The 25,556-nt window shown below is 41.5% G+C and overlaps 1 protein-coding gene across 10 annotated transcripts in view; it reads left to right on the top strand.

Annotated features, from left to right (window-relative positions):
- ZMYND8 (zinc finger MYND-type containing 8) overlaps positions 1-25,556 on the top strand; it is a 134,395-nt gene that overhangs the window by 3,555 nt on the left and 105,284 nt on the right. For 3 of the 10 annotated variants that reach the window (XM_065566644.1, XM_065566647.1, XM_042861115.2), the window contains exon 1: positions 24,692-24,842. In XM_065566644.1, the coding sequence (XP_065422716.1) occupies positions 24,829-24,842 (14 nt within the window). In that variant the 5' untranslated portion in view covers positions 24,692-24,828. Of the gene's footprint in view, positions 1-230; positions 327-24,691; positions 24,843-25,058; positions 25,247-25,556 lie in introns of those variants that run through there. The other 7 variants (XM_065566640.1, XM_065566639.1, XM_065566645.1 and 4 more) reach the window with 5 other exon arrangements.

Here is a 25,556-nt window from a genome sequence, read left to right as displayed (position 1 = left end):
TGCATTTGAACTAGTAACCTATATGTGAAAGCCTCCTAAAGTCATTCCTAGTCCTTGATTCATCTGCTCCCCTTTGAAAAATCCAGTTTTAATGGATCAAACTGAGAACCTGGTATATTAAATACACCAATATGGTTTCACTGAAGTAAGAAATGAATGAGCCCTGTTAAAAGATTTTGTTCACCCTTCCCTGCCAGTGCAGGATTATTTACTAGTTGTTTTTGTTTCAGAAAACAAGAATTAGCATCTAACACATCTCAAGATACAGCTGCAGGAGGAATCTGGGAACAGACCTATTCAGTATCATATACTTTGTCAGAAAGTAAGTAAGTAATGTTAATTTCTAATATAATATCTTTGGTTTGCAAATAATAACAAGTGAGGCCCTGCAGGACCTTGGCTTTTAACTATCAGTTTTTCACGATTGCTATATATAGTGCTTGCCATACCCTTCTAGAATAAGAGATATTTTTCTAGGTTTAAGGGATGGAATAAGTGAAAATCTGTTACTCCTGTATTTATAATATCTTGCCAGAAAGAAGATCAGGAATGAGTCCTGAGATGGTTTGTACTAGATGTGAAAGACAGTGGACTAGGAGGTTCAAAGTGTTGTCTTCCTCCCCCTCCACTTTTATAGGAGATGGAGTATGTTGCTTCTGCACTGAGCTCAGAGGATCTGAAAGTTAACCTTTGAGGTATAGGAATAGGTTCTTGGCTATCATTTCCCTTCCCCTATGGGAGTTGATGCATATTATACCTGTACTGAGCTCAGTGAATATTGCTAGAGGCATGGTCAAAAGTGGATCCTGAAGAGGGTGGGAGTGTGGAAATTAGTGATACTGAGAAATGCTAATTTAAGGACATGATTTTTGCAAGTTGGGAGACACTCACTTGATGTAAATACATACAATTTCTCATTCATTTGCAGCAAAGAGTGGGCAGGATTTCCATTGGTTAGGGGGATGAAGACTTTCTGGGGGTGTAGGCTACCAGCAGTTCAGGATGAGGCAGGAAGGGGCTAAGTTATTGTGCTGTATTTGGATGCCTGCTTCTCTCCAGCTGAGTTTAAAGGAACTGTAATTAAAAGGTTCAAAACATCTGCGTTCTACTGAGTATTTATCTGGAGTTTATGTTGCAGGTGAGATTGAGATATATTTAACTTGAGTTATTTATTGCTCCTTCCTCTACCCCCACCTCTCCCAAAAAAGTACTACTCCAGTTTGCTCTTTTACTCTGAAACTGAGCCAAAGCAATTTGCAAGCAAGTACCCTTTATCACTCACCCAGCCACATTTGCTTTTATCTGTTCATGGGAGTTAGACTCCTTGAAATATCTTCCTTCTGAATTATGCTATTACTCTGGTTATCTTTTGCACAGGTTTACTTTAATACTTGGTGGGCATTGCCTGAGACCAGATCAGGGCTTTACAGTATTGTCAAACAAGGTGGATCTACCTGTTTCAAGAAATAACCAGTGCATTATACTTTTCTAGTCATTGTAACTGTACCAATTTAAATTTCTAAATAAAATAAAGGTATGTGCTGCATGAACAGTAGAAGGCAGCATTTGCCCAAATTGAGTTTGTGTTGAATTAGTAAGATTTCTGTACTCAGTAGTCCGTGGAAACACTATACACATGTGTAAGGCACTTAAAAAGAGAAAAATAAAGAAAATATAATAAAAGACAAACAAGATGGTGGGTTTGTTGTAGTAGAAGTGAAACTGTAAAAGGCTGATTTACCTGCTATACAACTTGACTGCAAGATTCTGTTTCCCCTCCAGTAGCTGATGGTAATATTATTATGCTCAGGGAAGGGAAGTGCAGTGACCCTCTCTTCCCCCTCTGTATATAGTCTGGTCTTACAGGAAAACCCTAGAGACCTGAACTCAATCTTGGCAGGTAAATAAAGGAGCAAATTATTTGCAACTAACTTGTTATAAAACATGTATTTATTTGTATCACAACAGTGCCTAGAAGCCTCAGCCCTATTGTTCAAGACATAATAAATATAAACAAATAAGAGACAATACCTGCCCCAAAGAACTCAATTTTATTTAGTTATTGATTTGGGAATCACTCCAATTACGTGTTCAGAGTTGTATGCTTGGACTAATTGCATGGGGCTGCTTAAACATATCCTAATTACCTTTTGGTTAACCTTTTATTTGCTTCTTCCTTTATAATTTTATAATCTCGTAATTTAAATTGTTTCTTTGTTGTCAGTTGAATATCTGGTCCCTGCTCTGAAGTGAAGCAAAAAAAAAAAAATCTTAGCCCTTGATTCTGCAGCTACTGTTTTATCCTGGGTCTCCTCTATAGCAATGCCTCTTTTTTTTTTTTTTTTTTTTTTTGTAAAATGGACAGAAGTTAATTCTTCTGTGACAACAACGTCTGAACTGTTCCATGAGTTGGTTAACAGAGTAGGAGTGGAATGCTCTGATGTTTTCCATCATTCCCACTCACAAGCCCAAGCTCATCATCTTTACAGTAATGGACCCAGGTGCTAAAGTTGCTTCTAGTTTTCTAAATGGCAGTATATTGTGCTGTTTCTAAACCAGTTGGCTTGGACAATACAGCTGCTATTGCCATTGTACTTATTTTATTGCCTTCTTATTTTGGTAGGTGCATTTCAGAAATATTTAGCCTAAAGATATATTAGGAGGCTTTAAAACAATAAGCAATGCCTGAAGCTAAGAGTTGGAAATAGTTTGTGGTGCCAGCCTTAGCAGTGAGGGTGCAGGTATTTTTGTTTGCTGTAAGGTTATTCTTATGTATATTTGGTCAAAGGAAATATACAGAAAATCAATTATATCTGCCTCATCAGCAAGTAGGTTTGGGTTGCAAGCGGTGCTTGCAGAAATTAACTCTCTGGCCTACTATTAAGCGATGTTGATTTGTTCTCCCTGTACCCAAAATGTAAAATCAGGTTAGTCTCTCTTTGCTTCTAGAGCTGTGGAAGTGTACCACAGATGTGTCTGACTCCACTGAAATAAAAAAGAATGACTACATTGACTTTATTTTATGCTGAAGTTGAACAAATGAAGTTACCAAAAAGAAATGAAAGGTCCAGTCATTGTGATGGGGTAAATACACTCAGCTTAAAATCAGCGAGCTAAATATCATAATATTGGCTGTATGATATCTTGTTGAGGTATGAGAGAAATACTAAAAGATTAGGCTATTTAGTTCTGCAGGCTGTTCCATGCAGCCCAATCTTTGTCTGCATAGAGCCTCCCTAAAGTCTGTAGGACTCAGTGCAAGAACAGGGGCTTGTCATCTCAGAACAGCTTGCAGGATCAGTGCCTTAGTTTGGAAAGGTCAATGGATATAAAATACTGCATAGTGTGGTGAAGGCCCATCTGGTTCTTTCATTTGTTCTTTCCTATAATACAAAGGCAAACATGAAAACTAAAGGCAAAACATTTAAATGGGATAGAAAGACGTATTTTAAACAGCATACAATTAATCCCAAAAATGTGTTGTTGCAAGATATTACTGAGGCTTAGTTACACCAAAAAAAGTGGTGGGGGCGGGGGTGGAAGGGTAGATAGATATGAATAAGAACAGCATTTGCAGTTACACTGCAGTGGCTAGAATAAAAATTACAAGAGCCTATCAATCTTCTGTCTTTTGGGAATAAGATAATTGCCAGCTGGGGTCTGGAAGGAGTTTTCCCCTCATGGTATAATTTTGAACAGCAGGTCAGGTATGTTATAGAGTTTTTGGTTTTCCCTTGAAGCATGTGGCTTCAGCCACTGCTGGAGAGAGGATTCCTAACTAGATGGATCATTGATCTTTTCCTATATGCATGGCACTTCCTGCATTTTTGTGCTATTCACAAGACCTGATTAATGGACTGCTCTGCTTTGTAACGATTAAATTTTTTAAGTTTTAGTCATTTAACAAAAAGGCTTCTCAGGTTTTACTGAAGTAGAACAGAAGTGACGTTTGTCATCTGCAAAAGAGGGATAATGACCCTTGTCGTCCTAAATGTACTATGGAATCTTCAGAGACCTCCTATTTCAGTTTTGTTCAATCTAAGAAGGTCCTGGCAGAACGCGCACAGGATTGATTAGCCTTGCTAAGGCCAACATGAACGCCACCTGATATTTGTCAGATCTCTCCTATCTCAGAAAGGAATTAATAGACTTGCTTTTAATGTTGTGCTTATGTAGGTAGCATAATGGGAAAAGCATATAGGCACAGTTTAAAGCTTTAGATATTCTGTTACATAAATGTCTAGTCAGTGGGCCTGATATATCAAAAGAAACTTAAAACTAAGCAAGGGTTGAAGTCAACTTACTGTAGTGTGAAATTGAATGGTAATTGTAGAAGCTTAAAAAGGCAGGAGAAGGGTTCTAGTTTATTGGCAGTCTTTAACGGTAAGAAGTTGCCTTGCTGAAACCCAGGAAAACCAAGAGCGAAATGTCCAGGCACCAGTTCAGCATCTCCATGTGGTAATCAAAATTGTTGGGTGTTAAGTAAATGCATGCAGCTTGTGTTGTGACTGATATACAGTAGAATCTTCTATTGCCCACTTTATAATGGCTCTTATTCCATCCTGAGGCTCCATTTTTTCCTTCCAGAGGACTGGATTGGTTTTCCTTTCAGAGTCCAGTACCTTTACATTGTTGGAGAACTGCTTGTTGAGTGACATAAAAAACACACTGCTTTACAATAGTATGTTTTGAAAGCCACATGTTGGGTAATTTTTAGTGATGGGGTGAGTGAGAGGGATCTTACCTATGAAGGGGTAGTAAGTTAGCAACAGAATGATTTTTTTTTTTTTTTGAGTTGGGTTTAGGGAATCCAGAATAGCATTTCCGTATATATATGTCCTCCTTAGGTTCTACATCTTTTTACTGTACATTTGAAAACAAGTGCTAGGTACAACTTAAATAGTGCAAGAAAAATCCCATTTCCTTTCATTAGTGTTACAGGGAAAACCTTTAAAATAGAAGTCACAATGTACTTTCATAGGTCCCAGAATATGTTCTCGTATTTCAGCTTTATGTCATGGCACGATGATGGTTTGGAAGTCCTAGTGGAGAGGGATTGTTACTACTCAACATTTATACAGTGTCATAAATGTATATGGTGCCTTACAAAAATAGACTACTGTAGACATGTTGCCACCCCAAAGCTTACATTGTAAGGGATCAGTCTTGTTGTCCCTGAAGTAAAAGGGAGTTTTGTATTGATTTTGGTGTGAACAAGTTCAGGCCCTAAATAACTAGACAAACATAAGAAAAATCACAGATTTAGGCAATGAAATGCAGGGATTATTGATGAAAAGGAAAGATTACTTGAAGATGGCAATGTGGAGGTCAGGAGTAATGGGCACAATGGAGGACAATAAAGATGCATGATCAATGCAGTTTATCCCCTATTTCTGTACTTAATCAGGTGGATATTACTGCTGTAGAGGAGGTATAAATATACATTATCTATATCCATGCACATTTGTGTGCACACACATGCTTCTTTCACTGCAGTGGGATATACAAATTTTTCTCTCTTGGCATGGAGATAAGATTTATCTTTGAATGTGGAGCTCTTCAAAGAACCTCTTTCGAAGGTCACTGTCCAATTCAAATACTGAATATTTTATAAGACCATAGAAAGCTGAAAATGTAAAACGTTTTCATTCATTTTCTATTCTTTATATTGTTACATTAATTATTGCATTTTCTCTCCGTTTGTATAATAAAAATAAATGAGTCAATTACACTTTCAGGCTCTAATACAATGCTAAAATGCTTGAATACAAAATAATAAAAATAAATGAAGTCAGTTACACTTTCAGGTTTTAATACAATGCTGGTGAAGATTTAAATCCAAACACAAATATTTTAAGAAAAAACAATTAAGGAAAACATTTTCATTGGTATTTTATTTTGTAAAAGTTTATTTATAAAACCTACATTTTTGGCAAAAGCTGACTGGACTGTATCCCAGTAGTAGCCATTTCCTTTTCCTCTTTAACAGATTGATAATGCAGCATTAGAACCATAGGTGTTGGAACTGGGGGTGCTGCTGCAGCCACTGGCTTGAAATGGTAATAACAACCCAAATACATGGTTTCCGCCTTCTCCACCCCCACTATAAAAATTGTTCCAGCACCACTGATTAGAACCCTTGCCGGAAGAGCCATGCTTTGTTACTTTATCACTTTAAAAAATAAATTTGCATATTTTCTAAAATGATTTGCGGTTAAAGCAAATTTGAGTGTGAATGTGAGTGTGTTAACTTTTAGTGCAACATCCACATGCAAAATAACATATCCAAATATATTTGTGCTAGAGATGGACCATATGAAACAATTAGCCAGTAAGATATCAATTGTTCACAAATGAGACAGGCACTTTCTTTTTCCTTACTGCTTTTCTCCTATGATAAATCTGAACTCTCCATTATGTCATATTCTCTCTCATACCCTAAAAGCCTTATGAAAACATAATTCAAATGGGAGGAAAGTATAGTTCTGAGAGCTTTAATTTGGCTCCTGTTGCTAGAGAACTCACCTGTATTATTGATTCGCTACCTCACTTGAGCTGTAAATTTGTCCTAGATTTAAAAAAAAAGTATTAGTGGAGCATCCAGAGAAGACAGCTTTAAAAACAAAAAAATATTTTTTCATATTTATTAACAGCATATATTGACATATCTGATATACAACGGTTGTTTACAAATTTGTTATTGCTCTCTCCTGTCTTTTTTTTTTTAAGCCACAGATAACTAACATTACCCCCATGTGGTATAGTCTCCAATAGACCCTTTTCCCTCCCCCACGCCCCCCCGAGTTTCATCTCACAAAGACACTCCCCCGACCACTCTTCCACCAAATAAGTTGGTTAATGACATTGGGGAGAGCTTCCTTTAAGGGGCTCCTTTTTTGCTTTTATTTTTTGTATCCTTTCCATTAGTAAGTTCTATGCCAGCACAATTATGGAAGCTTCCCATTGAATTAAAAGGCTATTTTAAATATATGCTAAAAATAGATACTGAAGTTAGCAATGCTGTTTAGACAGGCCTTCAGGAACAAACTGTAAAGAGAAAAAAATGAGAAAGAAAGTAAGCCATTAGCTGTACAGTAACCATTTATTAGGAGTGATCATTTTTTGTCTCTGTCAAATTGAAGGCTCTGTCTCTACAGGGCTCACAACAGTGTTTAACCACCACACATTATCTTATGTTAAAACCCAGGCTAGAATTTATTTTACAGTATAACCTGAGTATAACACAAATTAGCATCACCCCGCCTGGCTGGTGAAACTTTTATAACCCAGTTCAGCCAGTGTGGTCAGGAGTTCTATGTAATGAGTTGCTAACATGATATCTAAATAGATAACCCTGGTCTACAAAGACTAATATACCATCCTATGTTATATGCTCTGCTACGGAGAAACTGATGCGCAGAAATCCTTGAGACTGTGAACTAGATCTTTTTTAAATTTTATTTTTTCTTTTATTTGGGTGGAATAAAATGTCATGCAGATCTCTTAATTTTGAGGTTACTAATGATTGTTCCAATCAAATCAAAATGTATAGGTGCACTTAATCCTCTCTTGGTCATTTGTTTTATTTTGCTAGAATCCATGTATCAACAGTTCAACATATTGCATTTAATATTGTTTAGTTATGAAATCAGTTGGTAATGACTTCATAGTTCTCGCTTCGGCAGCACATATACTAAAAATGGGCTTACAATGGGGTGTAAATTAATGTTTTTCTCTAAAAATAGGTGACTAGTTGATGTCCAGTTTAACTCAGGGTTCGTTTGTATGCTGTTTGATTTTATGTGTAGTTTTTGTCTGGTTTCTCTTCATAAATTTGAATTTGGTCTGACTTTTTTGAGGGGGCCGGAGAGGGCTCCATTGTTGATCCATACTCCTTTTAAAAAATTATATATCTGCACAAAACACTGGCCCCTGCTGCTGCATGAGTGCACCTCCGTCTTATTCTACAACAGTCCCTTCTAAACTAGGTCTTTCTGGTAAGTGTCTTAACTAATCTACTGGAATTAGAAAATGCAGCCTTATGAGCAGGTAAACTTGGCTGGGTTATTGAACTACAAAACTGAGTAATTCTCTTAGGCTTGATCTTTATATCAGCATAGCTATATTGGTCGGGGTTGTGAATAGAACACACCACTGATCAATGTAGCTATGCCAACATAACCTCCAATATAGATGCAACTTTGTCAGTGCAAGAGTGCTTCTGTTGACATAACTAACATTGTTTGGGGAGGTTGTGTCTTCTGGTGGAGTAGGCTGCATCTACACTCAGGGATGTGTGTGCATAGCTCTGCCAATATAGTCTCTGTAGTGTAGACATACCCTTAGGACTTGTCTACATGATGGGGTGCTGCACACTGCAGGGGTGTGAATTCTAAAGGACACTTACATGTTGTGCATTAATTAGTCTGTGTAGACCAGTAATACTCAGACCTCAGTGGTTCAGGAGGCAAATTAGTGATCAGCATTACCCAAAAGAGCCACAGTAGAGTGAATTCATTGTTTTGTTGACTATTTATAAATTATTCTCAGAGCAAAATGACTGACCAAGTATTATTTTATCAACTACAATTGGTTAATAACATACTAAAAGAATCCTGATAGGGTAATAACTTAGATTGGTTAATAATTAAATTCCACAGTGTTTTAATATCATATGCTGCAAAGAGCTGCAGGAGATACATTAAAGAGCCACTTGCGACTCGCGAGCCTCAATCTGAGTATCACTTGTGTAGACCCATCTGGTGTGCACTAGAAAACTTTTATTGTGCAGCAGCAGGGTCTCCACAGACCAATTACTGCACAAGAAGTTAGTACACATTACTCCACTGTGTATATAAGCCCTTATGCTGCCTGAGCTGTGACTATGAAAACTATAAGAGCTTGTGTTCACTGCCTTGTTAGTTTGAGCTGATTCAAATTTTGCCCCAACCCAACTCCTGTCCACACACAAATCACTAGCTTGAGTTAAGTGGTGCTTTAAACTCAAACTAGTTGGCCTGTGTGGGGTTGGTTAAAGCTCAAATGCTGCTGATGCTCAAGCTAGTAATGCAATGGGGATGCAGCAGCTCAAGTGACAACAGCTCAACTGTTAATCTAATCACTGTGATGTTAACCAAATCACTTTGTTTAGCGGGAGTGGTGTTTTGCAGTGTATTCACTCTCTAGAGGTAGGCTAGCTAGAGTGCAATAACTTGAGTGTATTAACTCAGGGCTAAACTGTTGCAGTGAAGACAAGCCATTAAGTAGTTTACAGACTATTTAGGAAGCACTTCTAGCAGTATAGTCAGAAGTGTCACTTAAATCTACTTTATGAAGTGTAATTGTTATATCAGTTCAGCTGCCAAAGCAACACAAGCATTCAGGTTTACTAGGGTAGAACAGATTTTGCAGATGTAATGGATGAGAATTTTTCTAAAGCAGAATTTCTAAAGCTTGATTTGTCTTAATGACACATTCATGTCTTGTTTGCCTGTTAAATGGTAACAGGTGTTATTTTGAAGTGTATGTAATAAGCAAAACAAAAAAGACAAAAGGAGATTGTAAAGAATGCCAAAGATTAAGAAATTTATGAGTGATCAGAGGTGCTTTTCCTATCCTCCATTAGGGACAAGGCAGATGGTATCCATGGCACTCCCATTTGAGTTTGGATCACTATTTGGTTGGCTATAACGGTACATTCTGGGAAGTGAACCACTCTGTTCTCACCTGGCTGTCTCGCAGCACTAGAATAGTATAGTTGCAACACAACCAGTAAGGAATTAAGTGTTTTATCTTTACTGGGATTTGTGTGCAGACCTTCAGCTTTGGTCAGACTGTGTTCATACCTCTCCAGTTCCACCCTCCTGATCAATACGCTAAGGTCTAACAAAATAGAAATCTAAAATCATAACTCAGGGAGGCTGAGGACCAGCTGAGTTTTACCTAGTTTCATATCAGAACCATGAATTTAACATTACTTAGCGTCAAAACCATAAAATCAATTATTATGCTTATTCAGAAGTTAGTTAACGTTAGCACATTTTTGGATTAACTTGGTCTTAGTTTTTAATGATATTGGAGGTGGTTCTTTGAGGGCCTCTGTGCATTCCCACTCTTCAGACGGTGTCCCAGAATCTTGAGCTTGTACATCCTTCTTGAAAGCTATTCATTGGGGCTTCATGAATATCCCCTTCTGATATCAAACATTTGGTTCCCCAGACACAAGGGCTCCCCTTGATGCCAGAGCCATGTCTGGACTCAAATCCAGAAGGGATTGTAAATGCTGTGCAGAGAAAGCATTGAAGGCAACAGCACAGCCTTCTGCTTGTTCCATAACAGGCCCAGAACAGCCAGTGTTGGTCTCCGCTGTAGGTTCTGTTCTCAGGATTTGCACCAACTTTTAGATGGGGCTCAAATGTAGGGTCTTCAAAGGCTTTGACTCACACCCATCATTGCTAGTATAATACAGAGGCATGTGGTGCCCCTTGCACAGAAGCCTTATCTTAAGACTCCAGAAGGGTCTTCAGGCAGGTCAGTGATGTCCAGTACAGACTTGTCCATGCCAACTCCCTTGTATGAATACACAGAAGGAATTCTCAGATAATCTTAGTGACTGGGAAGTAACCCTTCTTTTTGTGTTTTGTTGTGAACATTTCACACAGCACTATTTAACAAACGTGACTCAGTTCCTACATCAGAGATACACTCTGATGCAAAAACTCTTCTGGATAGCATTTTCTGTGTGCTCGTTTATATAAACCTGTTCTATATGTCAAACAGACATTCAACGGGCTCAGTTTAAATAGATATTGCCCCACATGAGCATGGGCAAAACTTGATTTCAAATTGATATCAATGCACTGCTTCTTAAAAGAACACTAGAGGGTGCTGTATTTCTATTCAAGTTAGGAGAGGATGCAGACAAAATGTTAAATTATTAAACTTGTGCTTTGCTGCTCCCTTCTACACATACAAGGGGGCAAGAGTATGTTTTGATAATTAGTACAGTAGAAGTAACAAATTATAGTGTAACTGGGAAGATGAAGGAGGCTTGCTTTTAAATTTTCAGTGCTTGTCTAATAGAATGCCTGTGGCAGAAAAAGTCCTTATTTCTATTTAAGGATACACTTGAAGTTGTATTTTTTATTACTTTTTAATATTTATATTACAGTAATGGTCAGGATCAGGGCCCCATTCTGGTAGGTGCCATGGAAGCACATATGAAGACATGGTCCACATGCCAAAGAGCTTGCACTCTAATGCCCCAATCTCCTTGCAAACCACTCTGAGGCCTAAAGATGAGCATTTATGGGGAGAGACTGGTGCTTATGCAGCAAATCTTGCTCTGCCTTTTAATAACTTACCTAGATTTACGTGTACTTATGAAAGCTGTGCACATCAGACAGAAATCTGGAGATTTAGTTGGACAATTATGTAAAATTTCATCCTCTTTTCACTGTGCCCAAAATCAAATGACTCTAACAAATACATCTGAGCTAAGCGTTTTTTTTTTTTTTTTTTTTAATTTAAGTGCCTTAAATAATTAAGAAGGAAACAGGAAATGGCCATCTGAAGAATTTGCTAAGAAGAATTGAAAAAATAAGCTTTGCCAGTAAAAATAACTGGAAAACAGATATTTTGTAAGGTAAATGTTATAAACATGGTAAAAGTATAAGATTAAACCAGATGGTAATTTTTTTTAATGCCGTTATATATTGGTTAGGGGTTTTATGGTGGTTTTTTAAAATTGCAGTTGTGGTTATTTAGTGCTTTATAGTATTATAAGAAACACTGGAGCTTTTCTTCAGTGTGAATTTAGTAGTAAAGAAATGTGCCACATTGCAGCCAAAATCTGCCATTTGTAGAACAGGTATGCCACATTGCAAACTTCCATTCCCTGCCCCTCAAGATACATGAACGCTATTGTGGATTAAACAAGAATGCAGTCTTCATGGCCCATTCAATCCTTGCACTCTAGACTGCTCGCAAGGGTGTCAATACCAGTTGCAGGGAGCAGATTGAGACTGGTTGTGGTGGCACTCCATTGCTACCCTTCCTTTCTGTTTTCATTGGATTCTAAGCTTTCATTAACCTATCCCCCACCCCAAGATTCAAGTTGCAAGTATTTTGTTTTGAAAGTGAACTGATGCATTGCTGACCCTAGCAGAGTGAAACAATAGTTGTCAGGGCCAAATGCTGAAATGCTTCCCACCCTCGTGACAGGAATGGAAAGTCTGAAGCCCAGCCAAACCACCATGGATGAGCAGAGCAGGCATGTAGGAAGACTCAACCTAGAGGAATCTGGTGGCAAATCAGGAAAAGTATAGAGGAATGGCTAGTACTAATAATTTTTATGTCATGGCAGTGCCCAAAGGCCTCAATCAGGATCTGAGTTACATATGCATGTGAACACATGGTCCCTGTCTTGAAAAGTCTTCAGTCTAGGAGGTAGATCCTTCTCTGCATGGATCCAAAGGCCTATACCTCCACATAGGAGTTCCAGATACTACTAAAGTCCATGGAGCTAACAGTAGCAGCAGATTGTTTTTTCATCCGCTTCACGCCAAGCTGATGGGTGGGGTGGGGTAAGAATTACTTTTCCTGCAGCCAATCTTAGATCCTTTGTAAAAAGCCATTTATTTAGGCTTTGCAAGAGTGGGGATTAGAATCTGGCATAGCTGTCAGATTCTGTACAACTCCATATAACATTTCATGACAATTATTTAATTCATTTGCATAATTACCACATTTAAAAATAATTTGTATATAATTCAAAATTTTAGCTTATGGTTCACACATCCTGCCCCAAACAGTGGTGGGGGTAGGATGTTGAGCTGCATAAAACATGGCATCTGTGGCTGGGGTAGATGGTAGGATTCTAGAGTAAGTGGAGGAGGATGTGGGAGGTCTTTGGTGTATAGGTGGAGGCATGATGGTGTTTCAGGGCTGCTGGAGTGGGTATTATTATTATTTATTATTTGTATTACAGTAGAGCATAGGGATCTCCTTCATGCATCAGGGCCTGAGTGTGATAGACACTGTACACACAGGTAACCAAGAGACAGTCTCTACCCTGATGAGTTTACAGTCTAAATAAGGGTAGCAGGATGAGCAGGGATCTTTGTTAAAAGGAAGCTGGAGAAGCCTGAAGCCAGTACTGGGCCCCAATCTGGACGGAGTCCTGGCCTTTGTTGCCTTCTCCTTCACCTGTCAGATCCAGCAGGGGGAACAGCCAGAAAAGAAGTGTGTGGTTTGGATTTCTGTCTAGCTCAGAGGTTGGCAACCTTTCAGAAGTGGTGTGCCGAGTCTTCATTTATTCACTCTAATTTAAGATTTTGCGTGCCAGTAATACATTTTAACATTTTTAGAAGGTCTCTTTCTATAAGTCTATAATATATAACTAAACTATTGTTGTATGTAAAGTAAATAAGGTTTTTAAAACGTTTAAGAAGCTTCATTTAAAATTAAATTAAAATGCAGAGCCCCCCGGACCGGTGGCCAGGACCCCGGGGGTGTGAGTGCCACTGAAAACCAGCTTGCATGCCACAGGTTTCCTACCCCTGGTCTAGCTGGTGTCATTGCAGCCCCCTGGTGGTCAGAAGATGCATCTACAGTCCAGTTGGAATGAGTGATGTTTGAGCTAGGCTACAGGGATGCATGATAGGGCTGACAAATGCATGGCATGTGAGTTGTGTGATCCTTGGCTGCCATGACTCAGTCCAGAGTAGGGTGACCAGATCACCCAAGACAAATATCGGGACGCGGGGGGAGGGAGGGTGACGCGGGGGGGGGGGGGGGCGTGGCGGGGGGGGGCCAAAAAAAAAAAAACCCTTCCTCCGCAAGCGCTGGAGGGAGGCCCGGGAGACTCAGGGGAAGCGCGGGGCCGGGGTGAGTAAGAGTCCGGCCTGGCCCCGAGCAGGCAGGACTCAGTTGGGCGGTAGGGAGAGGAGGGGGGCTGTTCTCACCCCCGGCCAGCGGGACTCGGGAGCAGCCGCTGCTGCAGCTCCCACTGCCGCGGGGGCAGGAAGCGGCCATGGCGCTCCGCGGCTGCAGCTCTGGCGCCCCCGAACCCCCCGAGCCGGGGCCTGCTGCGGGGACCCAACAGCGCGCACGCTGCGCCCAGCCCCTGGCCAGGCACGTCTGGGCTGCTGCCCAGCTGGTGCTATCCCGCGGCGGCCCCGGAGTGGGGGCAGCAGGCCCCAGCCCCCCCGTCCCGCAGGGGAACGAACGGGGCTGGGCTGCTGATGCCTCCGCCCCGGGGCCGCCGTGGGATAGCACCAGCTGGGCAGCAGCCCAGACGCGACTGGCCAGGGGCTGGGCCCAGCGTACGTGCTGCTGGGTCCCCGCAGCAGGCCCCGGCTCGGGGGGTTCGGAGGCGCCGCAGCCGCGGAGCGCCATGGCCGCTTCCTCCCCCCGCGGCAGTGGGAGCTGCAGCAGCGGCTGCTCCCGAGTCCCGCTGCCCGGGGGGGAGAACAGCCGCCGCCTGGCCCCGCGGGCCGCCCCCCTCCTCTCCCAACCACCCAACTGAGTCCTGCCTGCTCGGGGCCAGGCCAGACTCTTACTCACCCCGGCCCCGCGCTTCCCCTGCGTCTCCCGGGCCTCCCTCCAGCGCTTGCGGAGGGGGGAGGAATGGTGAGCCCGGGGAAGAGGCGGGGATTCGGAGAGGGAGCCAATCGGGGGAGGAGGGGGCGGAGGAGGGGCGGGGGGGGGGGGGTGCGAGCAGTTCCAGGCTCCAGGCTCCGGGGCATTTCCTTGTTTGTCCAGTGTCCCAACCGCATGTCTGTCGGGACGCGGGACAAACAAGGAAATATCGGGACAGTCCCGATAAAATCGGGACGTCTGGTCACCCTAGTCAAGAGAGAGAACATAAGCAGCTCCCATTAATCTCAGTGGAACGTTAACTCTGAAGCATAAGGGTGAGAATTTAAATTCAGCTTTGTTTTTTCACTGTTTATCATTTTAGCAGAAGTATCCAGCTACTTCGGAGTTTTGTGTGAATTTGAGGATTGGGGCAGTGCATGAGAGGAGTACCTCTGCTTTTCTGTCTGAGTAATTATGATGATTTAGGTGGTTCCTATCCTCTAGGAACTGAGATAACTATTGCCATTAAAAGTTTTTTTTAAAATGTTCAAATTCAAAACAATTAATGTAGCTACATAGACAATCCTTGACTGTTGGTGTAGTTTTTTTTTTCTACAATTTAAATAGGTCTCTACCATAATATAGTTATAGAGGGAAGTGGACAAGGTAGCATTCATTTGCATTACTTACCAGGAATGAAATTCAGATAATAGTGTTTGCCTGGATCATGTTTATGCAGGATTACAATGTTTGGAGAAATCCAATATCCAGGATGATCTAGATGTTATCTAATTACTTTTTTGCATTCCATGCAGGAGAGCCAATTATGGTTTACAAATACCTGAGGGCATTCCACAAAGACAAAGGAGGAATTTCACAACAAGGGCAAAATGCAGGGGGAGGAACTGAGCTGGAATGGAGAGGTGTAGGTCAAAGGTGACCTGAATGACAAAAGTGAAAACTGAATTAAATGCTAGTTTCTGTGCTAAACTCATCCCTTACCAGCCTGTGGACAAATGCTGCATAAAAGTGGTTTTGACTTTTGTTTTGTTTTAAATGAGTCCCCTTTCCCTTCCCCCACTTGTGAAATCCTCTTGGTACTTCCTGTTTCATTGACTATACCCCAGAATGTAGCATCTTGTGACCTCACAAATAGCATGGTTTCAATAAGCCTTCTAGCACTTGTTATGTTGCATTCTGGGATATCTTCAGAAACTGGGAAGTATCAAGAGGATTACACAGAGGAGAAAATAATTCTTTACAAAAACCAAAGATCACGCCACAGGTAAACTTACACTTGTGTCTGAATGTCCCACAAAGCCTGATAAATGGGACTTCAGTACAGAAATCTGCTAAATTCAGTTTTTATTTTTGCTTTGCAGCTCTTTGTACAGTTACAATGTTGTATACAATGCAACTACTCCTGTAGACCCAATACAGTCTCTGGCCCTTGTGTGACTTGTATTGTTATGAAAGCATATTGCAGTTTTAAAAACAAAGTCAAATTTATTGAATAAAAGAGCTTGAATACTAGTCGCACAATTCAATATTGCTACTTATGTAGTCTAATTAATAAAGATAGTCATCCTGAGCTACTGCTCTTGTTACCTCATTAATAGATAGCACAGATATAACTCAGTTCACCCCCTGTTCTCTTCCCTTTGCTTTTGTTCCTCCACACATTTAGAACAATGTCCTTGATAAGGACATAAATACCTTCACAGCAAGCCCAGCTCTGACATAGTTTTTCACTGGGGCCTTGTCTACACAGCCGCTTTACAGAGCTGCAACTTTCTTGCTCGGTGTGAAAAAACACCCCCCTGAGCACAGCAAGTTTCAACGCTATAAAGCGCTAGTGTAGACAGTATCGGGGGTAGCCGTGTTAGTCTGTATCTACAAAAACAACAAGGAGTCTGGTGGCACCTTAAAGACTAACAGATTTATTTGGACATAACCTTTCGTGGGTAAAAACCTCACTTCTTCAGATGCATAGAGTGAAAGTTACAGATGCAGGCATCTGGTCATTCTATTACAGATTTAAAAGTTACCATCATTGAACAAAAAAACTTGAGAAACAGACTTCAAAGAGAAACAGCAGTAATAAAATTCATTTGCAAATTTAACACCATTAATCTGGGCTTGAATAGGGACTGGGAGTGGCTGGCTCATTACAGAAGCAGCTTTTCCTCTCCTGGAATTGACACCTCCTCATCTATTATTGGGAGTGGACTACATCCACCCTGATTGAATTGGCCCTGTCAACACTGGTTCTCCACTTGCGGAGTAACTCCCTGCTCTCCATGTGTCAGTATGTAATGCCTGCATTTATAACTTTAGTGTAGACAGTGCACCAGCGCTGGGAGCCACGCCTCTTGTGGAGGTGGGTTTTTTAGAGCCCTGGGAGAGCTCTCTCCCAGCACTCTGCCACGACTACACAAGCCACGTTAAAGCGCTGCTGCAGCAGCAGCGCTTTAAAGTTGCCAGTGTAGACTAGCCCTGGGTTGAGCTCAGGAAAGCATTTCAACATAGTCACCAGGTACCAATTAGTAGTAAGAAGGCTTAACAAACATTGAGTACATATCAAACAGTGCAAGAAAAGAGCGTATCACTATCTTCTTCAAAAAGAAACTCCATAGGTACTGAAATGAATATAATTGTGTGTGCACATGCTAGTTAATGAGAATGCAATGCATGCTAATGGCAGGCCAGCCTTCCACTCTGATGCAGAAGACCTGGCTTCACAACAGGGAAAGGCCACAAGTGGAAGAAGTGGTGCTTGTTCTCAGTTTTATATTGCAAACTCATTATATTCGTCAGCCTGTTAACAAACATGGAAAAGACAAAGTCCCAGCCCCAAGGATTTTAGTGTCGCTTAGGCACGTGCTATACATTACAAATGCCAGAAAGCATGGAAACGTTGATGGAGATGTCAGAAACTTTGTGAAAGTGGTTTTATGATGTATTTGGTGGAGGAGAGGGAGAATGATTGGCACACAGGGCATAAGAGGCTGTTCCAAGCATAGTGGTGGCAAGAGGGAAGGTGTACAGCCCAGAGTGGGAGAAGGAGACAAGGGAAGTAATTAGGAGAGGGGATTGGGAGTAGTATAAAATGAAGAGGAGGAGCTGCAGGTGTGAAAAGCCTTGAAAGTCATACCATAGCTTACATTTGCTATGGATAAAGAAGACAAGAAGTTGGTGAAGAGATTAAAACTGGGGATGAGCTGGTCATGATTTGCAGAGGTGGGTGGTGATAAAGTCAGAGATTGGGAGAAGGAAGATTATGGTAGCAGCAAATATTTTCTGTTACCACTCCTAGTAATTTTTATTACATGGCTTATGATATTTTGGTATGCTTCTTAAAAACTCCGGCTCCTGCAGTTTTTTGAATACATGAGAATCTCCATTTTTATTTAAAAAAAGAAAAAGTAAGTTTATGGCTTCGCATGGTTGCAGAGAAATGCTTGAAAACATGTAGCCTGAAGGATCAAAAATGATAATGTAAATGAAAATAATCCAAAATGTATCTTATTTAACTTATAAATTTTAAAACCGAAACCAGACTCATGATTCTTGGTGACCCTAATTCATGATTTTTGAATGCTATGGCAATACTGTATTTTGGATAGACTTGGAGCGGGAAGTCCAGAAAGGAGGTGGTTACAGAAGTCAAGACAAGGTTTAGCCAACACACAGAATGAGTTTCTGGAAAGGAAATCACAGACATTTAGAAAGATTCTCATGCAAAAATTCCCCAAGTGTCCAAAGACATGGCTAAGGTGTTTGTTTAACATATAAATCTTGGAATCTACAAGATCTATGGATAAATTGGCGCCTTAATCACCAGCATATAAAATAATTAATTGTAAAACATTGTCAAGAGAGATGTCAACTTTTCTTGAAAGGACCCACCCAGTATTCTAACACCTACATGGGCTAATGGAAAATAAGAAAATAAAATCAGATGTGCCCTCACACATAGACTAACGATGTACTGGTATAATAGCATTGGGACCAGAGTGTTCACTCACAGTCAGTCAGTCCCAAACCATTCTTTTCTGCCTGGAGAGTTTCTCCCCAACTTGGATATTCCTATTTCTGCACAAGATATCCTATTAAGTGCAGGACAAGACCCCCACAAGACCCCAGAATCATTTGCACTGGCTGCTGCAGCACCTTCTTTAAAACACCACTACAGTTAGGAATCTAGCATGCTTTGGGGACTTAAAGGTGTCTTTGGCAAATGACTGAGCATGAACAGAGACCTGCTTTAAGAGAGGAGGACATGAGGCATATTATTTCAACCTATAAAAGTTTCTGCTGAGAACTATTATTCTCTTATGCCCTGCTTTAATAACATGGCAAATACTTTTAACACCTATTACAAATAAATAAATAAATAAAATTAAATAAAATCAACCTCTCCAGTCTGCATACTTAATCTGCAATGAGACAAGGAATAAGCAGTGTGAGCCAGAACAAACAAACTAAACCAGAAGTGTTACAAAAATATTGTCCAGATAGACAAGTAAATGTACATCTGGCCACAAAGCTCTCTAGCTCGGTGGCAAATCAGCTCATCTCAGTCACGTCGCCTAGGCAGACTCCCCGTCTGGGCTTCTGACAAAAGTACCAGCTCCTCCAGCAGGTCAAATAGTTGAGCCTCTGGCAGTAATTCTAGAAATGCAGGTGCTCTGGAGTCACCTCTAGACCCATTTAGTGAGATATTTAAAATAGGAGCCCCAGGGTGGGGACAATTTGGAAACTGTCTGCTGCTTATCTGATTGCAAATCTCTAGCTCTAGCCATGATCTATAGGCAGTTACTGGCACTGCAGCTTGTTCAGAATAAAATGGGAAAGGGGAATATAATCTCTGTCAAGGGAAGACACTGAATTAGTGTTTAGAATTCGATGTTCAGGAGACAGGGCTCTTGCTCAGAGCCTTTTAATGTAATTTCCTCCCTCTCCCCTTTCTGCCTTTCCTTTGGGAATGTGACTCCTCTTCCATTGTGTGTGTGTGTGTGTGTGTGTGTGTGTCTTTCTCTCTCACATATGCACACTTGCAGGACTGACCTGTCTGTCACCCGCTGGTCCCTCCCTCCTTTCCTTGTGGGTTTTTAATCCATTATGCTTCTCTTCTGAGTCTGTGAACAACCCACTTTTTTCCTTATGGAGTGTATATTTCCCCCCCCCACACACACACACAAACACCTCTTCCCTATTGGCTTTCTTTTGCTTTTATTTCCAATTGTATTTCTCATTGTATGTTGGGGGATTGGAGCCCTGTCTAGGGCTGCTGCAATTTTATCTGCTTGAATGAGACCTCTGCCAGTGTTAGACAGAAGGTGTGGTGTTTGGGGCTCTCCAGGAAACACTCCTCTTGCCTATAGTGAGCAGTGGGTGGAGTTTCTGGAGGACAGCACTCCCTGCCTTTGGTAGGTGTAGCCAATGGTTCTCTTAGGACAGGGATGGGCAAACTTTTTGGTCTGAGGGCCACATATGGGTGGGGAAATTGCATGCAAGGCCATGAATGTAGGGCTGGGGCAGGGGGTTGGGGTGTGGGAGGGAGTGCGGTGGGCAGGAAGGGGCTCAGGGCAAGGGGTTGGGGCAGAGGAGCGGTGTGGGATGTACGAGGGGCTCGGAAGGGAGTTGGGGTGCGGAGTGTGGCAGGGGCTCTGGGCAGGGGGTTGGGGTGCAGGAGGGGTGCGAGGTGCAGCAGGGGGCTCAAGGTAGAGGGTTGGGGTGCGGGGTGCAGCGGGGGTTGGGGTGCAGGCAGGGTGTGACAGGGGGCTCAGGGCAGGGGGTTGGGGTGCAGGAGGGGTTCGGGGTGCGGGCTCCGGCTTGGCGCTGCTTACCTGGAGCAGCTCCAGGGCGGCAGCGGCGCGCACCGGGGCCAGGGCAGGCTCCTTGCCTGCCTGCCCTGTCCCGCGCCACTCCTGGAAGCGGCCAGCACCATGTCCCTGCGGCCCCTGGTGTGGGGGGGAGAAGAGCAAGAGGGCTCCTCGTGCTGCCCTTGCCTGTGGGTACGTCCCCTGAAGCTCCCGTTGGCCACGGTTCCATGTTCCTGGCCAATGGGAGCTGCGGGAGGCAGTGCCTGCAGGCGAGGGCAGCGCGCAAAGCCCTCTACCCCCTCTCCCCGGGGCTGTAGGGATGTGGTGCCGGACGCTTCCGGGAGCAGCACGGGGCTCACGGAGGTGGCAATCCCGTGGGCGGGATCCAAAGCCCTGATGGGCCGGATCTGGCCCACAGGCTGTAGTGTTTGCCCACTCCTGTCTTAGGAAATGGTGCTTCCTGTTTGTAGTGAGTGGTGGGGTGCAGTTTTGGCACTCTTGATGGATGGCATATCCTGACTGGAGCTCTCTGGGGGAATAGCTTCAGCTTCTGGCAGGTTGGGGGTGAAGTTTGTGCAGGATGAACTCTGTCTTTCTTATTTTTCTCCTTTTCCCGCATCTCCTCTTCTCCCTTCCATCTCTTTCACTTGTTTTTCTTTCTTTTCCTGCTCTCACTCTCCCTCCCACCCCCGGCTCCCCATTGTCTCGTAATATCTTACATCTTCAAAGCATTGTACTGGCCAAATGCTAGCTCAGGGGTGCCCAACCTATGGCTTGTGGGCCGTACACAGCCCATCAGTGCATTTCATAAGGCCCACAGCCTGCGTCAACACAATATACTAATGGCTGATTCATTATCATTTTGTTGTTATGTGTCGTGTCTCTCACTTTGAGACAAAATTCAACAAACTGGTTTCTGAGAAACAACCTCAGACTTCTCACTAACTCAGAAAATATACTCAGAAAATATACTCTTTGTTTGTGATTAGGGAGAGGGTTATGTTTTTTTTCCTGTGTTCTTTAATTCTGATACACATTTTATGCACTGATTTCTTTATTTGTTTTTAAGTAAACAATACTATACATAGGTTGTTTCTATCTAAATACATACAAAACAAGCTGAACTTAAAATATAAATCAATACAGGTAACTTTAAATCTTATTAAAATATGTAGAATCTGGTTGGCCCACACAAGGTTGTGCTTAGGTTTCTGTGGCCCTCCTGTGTAATAAGGTTGTGCACCATAGTACTAGCTAATTTTATCTCTGTGATCGCTCTCTTTCTCACCTTAACAAAGCTCTTTGAAATCTTCCCCTCTTCTTTGTTTTCTTTGCTTTTCCCCACCCAAAACATTCACCACTTCCATGAAAGAGAATTGGTCAAGCAGCAGTAGGACATTCATTGAATTGTCTTTTATTACAGGATAACAGACATCATTTACTGATTGCACCCCTGGTTCCTGTAACTCCTTAATTTGAGCTTCCATCTACTGTAGTAAAATGTGTCTAACAGGGCCAAAAAAACAGAGAAGCATTCTCCTTCCTGATTTCATATTTTTAAAATAATGGACAAAACCCAATTCCGAGCAGTACACCCCCTCTGGGTTTTGTTCTTGTTTTGCTGGCTTGTGACCAAAGACAATTGGACCACTCTTTCTAGTCAGGCCAACATTTCCTTGAATAAAAAGGGTAGAACTTGAGGCCTCGTCAAAAGCTGTTGCTACTGTGTGCATCAGCTAATAAGTTACTGTCTCCTGTGTGGCCGATTTTCTCCCTAAGGACGAGTGTGTCACCTTGGCAATGTGCCCAGGCTCAGCCACCATCAGCGCCATTGCTTTCACAGAGCCACGTCTTGCTTAGCAGAGAGCATTGACAAATACTATGTTCAGTATTATTCGTTCCCTGCACTTCATAGGGAGTTAAGTTTTTTGTTTGTAATGTGAATGATATCAGAGCCACGCAGTTTGTTAATAAGAATAAATTTTAATAGTTGATAATTCCCTTTCCCTTACAGTTACTGCATGGAAAAATCAACATCTGGATATTTATGCATAAGAGGAAATAATCCTTTGCTGCACAGGGTTTTAGGCATACAGTGAGAAAGAAACCTGCTTTGAAGGGCTTGAACTATTAAAAGAAAACTGCTGCAAATGCTCACTTGAATGTCATGCATTTCCAATGTTTTGTTGCTGCTGTAGTGAGCTATACATTTCCCTTAATAGAGGCATTCTGTTTCTGCTGCATTCCTAAAACAGAACTAAACTGCCAATATAATCCGTGAGCCTTCCTGATCTCTGCCCTGAAAAATATTGCCAGGGTTAAAAGTGAAAATGCTTCCAGCAGAGACTCCAGAATTGGTTAGGAAATAAATGAGCATTGCACTTGATGCTTTCAATCTGCTGGTACAGCCTAAAATGCAAGAGCACTGAAAAATGTACACTGTTTTGTGACAATGGGTTGGGATTTCCTCATAGAAGGTGCTTGTTGTCTCAGAAACGACTTCCATTCAGCATGCAACACTACAACCTAGAATTATTTTTTGTATTGAATTGCATATATGTGAGTCAGCAGAATCACAATGGAAAGGCATTTATACTTGTTTGGTAAACTGATTCTGCCCTTTCTGGTGGTGTGGTGGGGTTTATTAGCTTTATTTGTGGTGATTGTTTTAGGGATCAATAACTCTTAAGGGCAAAGTAGGGAGTCTTGTGCGGCTTCACTGGCAACTAGCCTTCCTCCTGATTTCAGGGAGAGGCTTTTTACTGCCTGCTTTTGTACAATCCTGGGTTCTATATCAAATCCCAATTCAGTATTGTAAGAATGTTTAGCTTTGCTTTGGTTATTTTAGTTTATTTTCTACTTAACGTTTAAATCTTAAATCTGCCCCTTCCCTCCTCCCTCTTTGTTTATGCAAAAAAAGTTTGTTTAATAAAAGGTCATATTTTCATAATCAGTCTCTTTTTATCTGTAATGTCCATGAGCACTGTAATTTGCAGCTGCCTATAGAATTTTTTGCCTTACTACCAGTTTTTCAGGTGCAATATTTTGAATACAAATGTAAAGACTAGGCCGAGGCCTTTGTAATAGTTTGGCCCTTAACATCTCCATTTGGTTGTGCCTTTCCCTCTCTTGGCATAGTGAGAAATCTGCTGCTCCTCTACATACTGCAGTAAGAAAGAGAATTGGATCACAGGATATTTGAAAGCTCATTTTATTTTAGTGAAGTGATTGAGAATTGGCTTTAAATCAAACTGGTTGTTTAAGTGGATTGCGTTTTAATTTCAATCACATTCCATGTTTTCAAATTCAAATTAATCTAGGGTAAAAACTGAAGTAAAAATCTGTAAAATCTAGAGAGCTGTGCTGATGTTCATGCTTCCATCTGAAAGCAGACTGGTATTTTTTCCACATGCTGAAACCCATGTCTTCTTAGGGCCTACATCTTAAAAAGTACTGAATCTGACAGGGTTAATAGACAGGAAGCTGCAGCTGCAGCCGACTAATACGGAAGTCAGATTTTTATTTAACTGACAGCTTTGAAGGCCTGAGGGGCGGGGGAGGGGAATTGGAGAACATAGCATTTGGTATAATATTGACAATTTGTATTATTTTTTGCAGCATTCTGTTTTTAAATTAGGAGAAAGATAGATGTGTGTGTGTAATGAGCTCCCTACTGTATAATCTGAAATACATTATACAATAGTTTTGTAGCAATCAAACATTTTGGTTAACTAGACTGTTTACACTAAGTATTTAATGGAATTGTGCTCTGTGTATCTGACTAGTGGGGGGGCCTTGGGTTTTTAAAATGTAATAAATGATTCTTCCTGGTCCTTCAGTATTTGTTAATTTTGTTCCCTCCCATGCATGTTGTTTTTAAAATGCTCTCCTCCCTTTTCTAATCATGGCTTTCACTACGCAGGCAACACTTCAGAACGGCAGCAAAGTGAATTTAGCTTTTCTCTTAGAAAAAATAGCTTTTGTGACCTGGATGAACCCTCCCTTCTGCAGGTTTAAAATATCCTGAGTGCAGTCAGTAATGCTAGTATGAGGCGCATTGTTTTATTTGAGCAAGCAGTTAGTGCTGACTTTTCTCTGTTTGAAAATCTGACTATTTTGTACCAGGGTTCATGTATAGGACCTCTTTTTAAGTTTCTTTGCTGAAACAGGCCTAGCTTAGCCTGTCTTCTCTATGCACAGGATGGCTCCTGCTTGCCAGAGCTGCACAAAGATAATCGCTCAGGAAGTGTTTCAGCCAATCCCCTGAAGCTTTACATTCAGATTTACCAAAGTAGCCAATCCAGGATTAGCTTTTATTAGGAAGACAGATCATCAAGCTGAAGTGCCAAGCCCTTTCTGTCTGAGTACTGAGAGCCTGTCCTCCATGTTTTATAAGTATTGACATAACACTGTGTTAACAATGCATCCACAGAGGTAAGCTTTACTTTTTACATTTTTTTTTCTCTAAGACCTATGAGTTGTGGGTTAACAGTGTGATTCTCTGTGATTTGTTGCGCAAAACAGACACCACTGCACTTTATTAAGTTGAAACTGTTTAAATTTGCTTTCTTGGGTCACATGGTTAGTAGCCATTAGCCATAGCTTTATTTTGCAGACTGGCAAAACCTTGGCATACCTACTTCTTCACAGGAGGATGGTGTTTTTAGAGTTTATCAAGATCCTGGTATTCCAAAGAAGCTTTCTGTCTCTGAGCAGTTTGCCAGCACTATTGTCTGTTGTGTCACATGCCTGCTGAAGAGAAAATGGAAGCTAGGGAGCAGATGCATTTAACTGCCCTACAGGGAGTCAAGCAGGGATAATGGCAGACAGCAGAACAGGCAAGTTTACCTTTCTAAACAGTGAATGGAATAGCGAAGCTAAGTTATCTCTGAGAAAATATGGGATTTTTAAAAACCTGGACATCAGCAAAATGTGCTAATGGCAGATTGTAGATATTGGGCCTAGGTGGTATTGTGCTGTTGCATCATGTTTTTTATGCAGCTTATCTTTACTTGAAATGGATATTGAACTTTTTTCTTACAGGGGTAGTTAATACAATGTGTTTCTCTTTCTGAAGGACAATGTATGGTTAACATTTTGTTCCTTTAAAAGAAGTTTCTCACACTGCAGGTTTTAGAATTAGTTTTC

This window comes from Chrysemys picta, chromosome 13 (assembly GCF_011386835.1).
Source record: "Chrysemys picta bellii isolate R12L10 chromosome 13, ASM1138683v2, whole genome shotgun sequence".
NCBI classification, from domain to species: domain Eukaryota; kingdom Metazoa; phylum Chordata; order Testudines; family Emydidae; genus Chrysemys; species Chrysemys picta.
This window is presented reverse-complemented; position numbering and strand designations above follow the sequence as displayed.